General features: G+C 34.0%; 1 protein-coding gene across 5 annotated transcripts in view; it reads right to left on the bottom strand.

Annotated features, from left to right (window-relative positions):
* The window catches only part of LOC107613395, an 11818-nt gene continuing 7080 nt past the window's right edge, over positions 751-5488 (bottom strand). For 4 of the 5 annotated variants that reach the window (XM_016315363.2, XM_016315365.2, XM_016315364.2 and 1 more), the window contains 5 exons: positions 4739-5220; positions 4530-4656; positions 3293-3571; positions 1531-1638; positions 751-1434 (listed from right to left, as the gene is read on the bottom strand). In XM_016315363.2, coding sequence (XP_016170849.1) covers positions 1039-1434; positions 1531-1638; positions 3293-3571; positions 4530-4656; positions 4739-5217 — 1389 coding nt within the window. In that variant the 5' untranslated portion in view covers positions 5218-5220 and the 3' untranslated portion in view covers positions 751-1038. The remainder of the gene's footprint in view (positions 1435-1530; positions 1639-3292; positions 3572-4529; positions 4657-4738; positions 5221-5488) is intronic. The other variant, XM_021109461.1, reaches the window with a different exon arrangement.

Raw genomic sequence — 5488 nt, 5'->3', positions numbered from 1 at the left:
CAGTATATATATATATATATATACTACAAGAAACGTCGTTAAAATTGACGGTCAAATCGAGGGCTTAGCCGTCGATAATATTGAAATTCGACGGCAAAATAGACGGTGCAGTTGGTCGCTATAAAGTCTGTCGATTTTTCAAAATGCTAATAAAATCGACGGCTTTCATGGCCGTCGATAATAATTTAATAAAATCGACGTTAGTTCCGTCGGTAATATGGGTGTGAGAATTTTACATTCTTAATAAAATCGACAACATTGCTGTCGATATTTCTATTTAAAATCGACGTCCTCTTTGTCGATAATTGATTCAATAAAATCGACAGCCTTTGTGTCGATATTTAACTCAATAAAATCAACAACACTTTTGTCTATAATATGTTTAATAAAATCGACATCAGAGCCGTCGATATGTGCTTGAATAAAATCGACATCTTTGTCGTCGATTTAATTATTTAGATTTGTCTATTTTAACTATTAAAAGCGACAACTTTGCCGTCGATTTTAATAGTTATATGTTTTATTTTTTTCTATTTGAAAAAAAGTAAACCGTTAATACAAATAAACTTTTAAATATAAAAATAAAATTTAAACAGAATATTAGATAACAAGACAAATAAACTTTTAAATATAAAAATAAAATTTATACCAAATATTAGATAATGAGTTTACAAACTTATCAAAATAATAAATAACCCTCTAACATAAAGACTCAAGACAAGATAAATAACTAAACTTAGAGTTATATTCGTTTAAATTGCAATCTACTAATAATATAAAATATTCAAAGTATAGTAATTAAATAACCTACTCATACTCGTCTAAATAATCATCTGAGTCATCAAAATCGTCAGAATCATCCTCCCTTTGAGAACTCTGTGGTTGTCCTGGTCGCTGCAGAATAGGTGGGAGTTTTCTACCTGGGGCTGGGGCTATGCTTTTCTGAGAGCTTGGGAAAGTAAAAGGAGGAGGTGGGGAAACACGTGATCCAGAACTACTAGGACCCATGGCTCTCACATACTCAGTCAAACTGCTCAACTAATGACTAAATTGATCCATCTGTGAGTTACTGGTGTTGAGATCCTCACGGAAGGATTCAACAGTCTGTTGCCACTCTCTTTTCTCCCTTTGGTAGCGGTCTTCAAGCTCTCTATATTTAGCGGCATGTTGTTCAACTTTCCTATTGAGTATTATGATTCGTTCTCTAAGATCCAAAACATCAGCGCTGGTGGTCGTGGTTGGCCCATCAACTCGAGGCCGCACCATGGAAGAGTCCCTTACCTCACCCATGCCATATACCCTACCTCTTCGTTTTCCACCCACTGTCTCAATCCATATGCTTTCTTCAGAGACAGGCGGTGGATCAATTACACCAGCCTCTATAGCAGTCTGCCGCTCTTGCTCAGCCTGAAACATACGCTCTTGAAATATATCCTACAATGAACAAAAATGATTGATAAATTACTATAAGTATCAATAATGCATAACAATTAGATAACAAAATAGTTCCAATTAATAAAGGTAAGTTACCTTTGTCTTTCGGGAGTGTTCATCAACCCATTGAGTCCTATCCTCTTTGCGAGTATGAGTGTGCTCAAAAAACTCATCCATACGTGATGGTCTTCCAAGCGAATGATTCTACATAATGTAACCAAATTATCAACAAATATGGGATGTGGCTGAAAATTTAGTATGAAAGTTTATTCTTTAAAATTAAAGTTATTCAATTGATTCCTTACTTTTTTATGAATAACCTAACATAGGTAGCCTTATATTCTATATTTTTATCAACAAATATGGGATGTGGCTGAAAAATTAGTATGAGTGTTGGCTGCCATCATGTTCCTTATCCTTTTCTAGTTTTTTTGGTAAAAATTGTATCCTTTTATAATGTTTGGCAAATAATTGTGCTGTACCTGATGTTGGCAAATTATAATATAAAAAATGTCAGACTACATTGAGCACTATGGTTGATCTGCATATGTAAGGTTATTATGGAGTATCTTATTCCTAATTAGTGACAAATCTTATAAAGACATGGAATATATATATAATAAATTAAATAAAATATAACAAAATACAAGTGTATGTGTACCTGTGTTGAACATGATGATATTATCTTATATTTTTATCTACTCATTATATTTAATTAGTGATCACTATCCAGGTGGTTGTTATAGATTTTTTGTGTGTGTATGTGTGAAACATAAAAGCTGTGTAGTATTAGAATTTAACGAATTTGATTCAACTGAAAGAAATTATGATAATTAAGGAATATGTGTAAATGAAAATTCTAATACACTACTATGCACCTTTTCACATTTATATATAATATATTATTTAAAGATGAACTTATTAACGTGAATGGGATGAGACAAGTTAGAATCAAAACAGATTATAAATTGAATTCATAATTTCATATTATTACTACTAGGGAGGACGGCTTTGTGAATACGAGGAGGAAGTGACATGGAGAAAATACATGTAAAAATATAGAATATAAGGCTACCTATGTTAGGTTATTCGTAAAAAAGTAAGGAATCAATTGAATAACTTTAATTTTAAAGAATAAACTTTCATTGATCTTTGACATCAAGAAAACATCACGCAACAGAGAATTGATGTGGCTGCAGAAAGCAAATAAACAATTGAATTCACATAACATGACTATAACTGGTGCTCACGGGACACTCATCTTAAAAGCCTAGTCCACTTCCAACCCAACTATGGGACGTGCTTTTCAGAGTTTATATATTAGATTCTCTTTCTCTTTCTCTAATTTCTCACTATAATATCAATTAATTCATTTCTTTTTTCATTTCAACCAATTAACACTATTATTTTGGGATGTACTTTTATTCTAAATTATTATCATTCTGATTTAATGATTGGTTTTATCTATCGTTAATGTTCAAATTATATGTGTATATGAACAACTCTAAAAAGGGAAAAAAGATTAATTTAGTGTACTACTACTACAAGTGCAGCAAATGTTATATCACGAAGGAGTAATTTAGTGTACTACTACTACTTTTGCATAGCTAGCAGGGTCAACCAGCTACTTTTCTTCTCCAAAACCAAAAGAAGGGCTCAATATTTGATCTTTAGAAGCTCTCCAATGGCAGTATATTAAGAAACCAGTCAAAAGAAGCCACACATAGACAATCAAAACTTCACAAATATTGAAAATGCACATAAAATTTTGAATTTGTATAAAATTCTATATTTTTGCAACTGTCACCATTCACAGAACAGCAAATATCATAGTAAAGATTGTCTATAAACAACTTACCAAGCGTAACCTCGCTTCTGGAAAGGTGGTGCCTCCTGCAGTGTGAAGGGAAGTACCTCGAGTCGATTTCCTGGCAGCTGTATTTCTCGCCTGTAATTGTCTATAGGCATCAGTGTCCCAACGTCTCATCAATTCACCGATAACTTCTGGTGGGATCCAATATGGACGGGCACCTTTTTTGCGAATGGCATGGAGCATACCTCGCAAGCGCTTGGCAGCCCTAAACCTCCAAGCTTGATAGATATCATCCTCTTCCGTATCAATAATGTCAAAGCATTTCTATTTTAAAAAAATCCCCTTCTGTATCAATAATGAGACTTAGGTATTGTAGTTTTAATCATTGGAATAAAAAAAATCACATTTTACAATATCACTTAAAATAAATGTTAAAATTGTTGAGACAAAAACACTGCCAAAGTAACTAGTAAGTATACTACTAGTAATATATCACATACCATAAAAGCTAAGATTACTTTTTTAGTGATAGAAGAAGAAAAGTTCTATTAGCAAGAGGGTCTATGATAGTTCTATTAGCAAGAGCCACAAATTCAAAATAGTAATCAGTTAGTTAAAGGCTTTTCTGCTATGATTATAACACAGCAAATGTCACTCTGCACTATTTGAATATATCCAATTATCATTATTTACTTGAATTTGCAATTTTGCATTATGGATACCTATTTATTTTTTTCCCCTCTCAAAAGTCATCTAATTTAATCCTATAACTAAATAAAGGACTCTGCTGTAATTTCATCAAATTTAAGGAGAATTTAATGTATTGAAGCAATTTAATATACAGTTTTATAATCTTAATAGTAAGATACAAAAGCTAAAACCCTACTCCCACAAGTAACACCACATTTGATCTCATTTAGAAGTGAAGAAAAAGTTTAGTAGAACAATAAAGAAATAAGAGTCCAGTTTTGGTTTTAAGAACTATTAATCAGATGTGAATGGGTATGTCTAATCATTTCTATGAACAAAACTCAATAAACAAATAGGACCCTTTCCCCCTTTCTATCTTTCTCTAACTGCATGCCCATATTCATTAACTTATTTTTTTTATCATTCTATTGGACATTGAACATTAAGCTAAAAAATAAGAATATAAAACACAGATATCAACATATCATACATAATGAGCAAAGCCAAAGTAGATGCAAGAAGGCAGAATATATAGAATATAAGGGGACAGTATAATATTCTATGAGATATAAACAAGGTAGATAAAATTTACCCTCCACTCAGTCCACCATATTTTTCGAGTATCATCATCTGCCTCATCAAAACTCAGACAAGGCTTGTTGTAGTTTTCCTTAAAAACCTGAGAGATATGCTTCAATCCAGGCTTAGGTGGGTGCCAACTACATAAAAAAAAATGATAAAGACATATTACTTAGTAAAAATGAGACATGTTATTCATAAAATTTAAAGCAAATAACAAACCATTTGGCACCATCATATCTAAGCTTGGGAGCACTCGTGCTGGAGTGACCAGTGGCAGTGGATGTTCCTTGACCCTGAGCATCTTGGGTACTATTAGATGTGGTTTGTCTTTCCCCACAAGATCCTGCTAGATTAGGAGCTACAATAGCTGGATCACTCTGCACACCATGTGAGGCAGTGTTGGAAGGTTCATTGGCTTGTTGAGTCCATGATCTTGGCACACCCGGAGTAGGCATCATGTGTATCTGAGGCTCCTGACGGGAGGGGGTAGTAGTAGCAATAGGTGGTTGTCTCCCATTGGTTGGAGCAGTCGTGTCGGATGATGACCCAACGAGAGAGTATGGATCCGCATGCAAGTCAAGAGGGTGACCAGTAGAAAGCCTAGGCCTCCCCCTTCGGCCTCGGCCACGGCCACGGCCACGGCCACGGCCACGGCCACGGCCACGGCCACGACCGCGATCTCCGTCTCTACCAACCATATCCTGTACGCATTAAAATAAGCAAGTTATTATCCATAACATAACCGATACAAGATATATGAATTAACAAATTAACAAATTTATTAAAAATATGCAATTAAAGTAAAATCAGCTAGTAGTGTCATCATCTAGTAGTAAAAAGCAGCGTGTTTTGGGAGATATGCCACAAATGAGTGAAATTGGGTAAATTAACAAATTTGCAAACTAAGAATTTACAACTAAAACCTCAATCCGAGAATTCTGAACTTCCATCATCATCAATGTAAGCATC

This window comes from Arachis ipaensis, chromosome B08 (assembly GCF_000816755.2).
Source record: "Arachis ipaensis cultivar K30076 chromosome B08, Araip1.1, whole genome shotgun sequence".
NCBI classification, from domain to species: domain Eukaryota; kingdom Viridiplantae; phylum Streptophyta; class Magnoliopsida; order Fabales; family Fabaceae; genus Arachis; species Arachis ipaensis.
The sequence above is the reverse complement of the archived record's forward strand: the minus strand, read 5'-3'. Positions and strand labels throughout refer to the sequence as shown.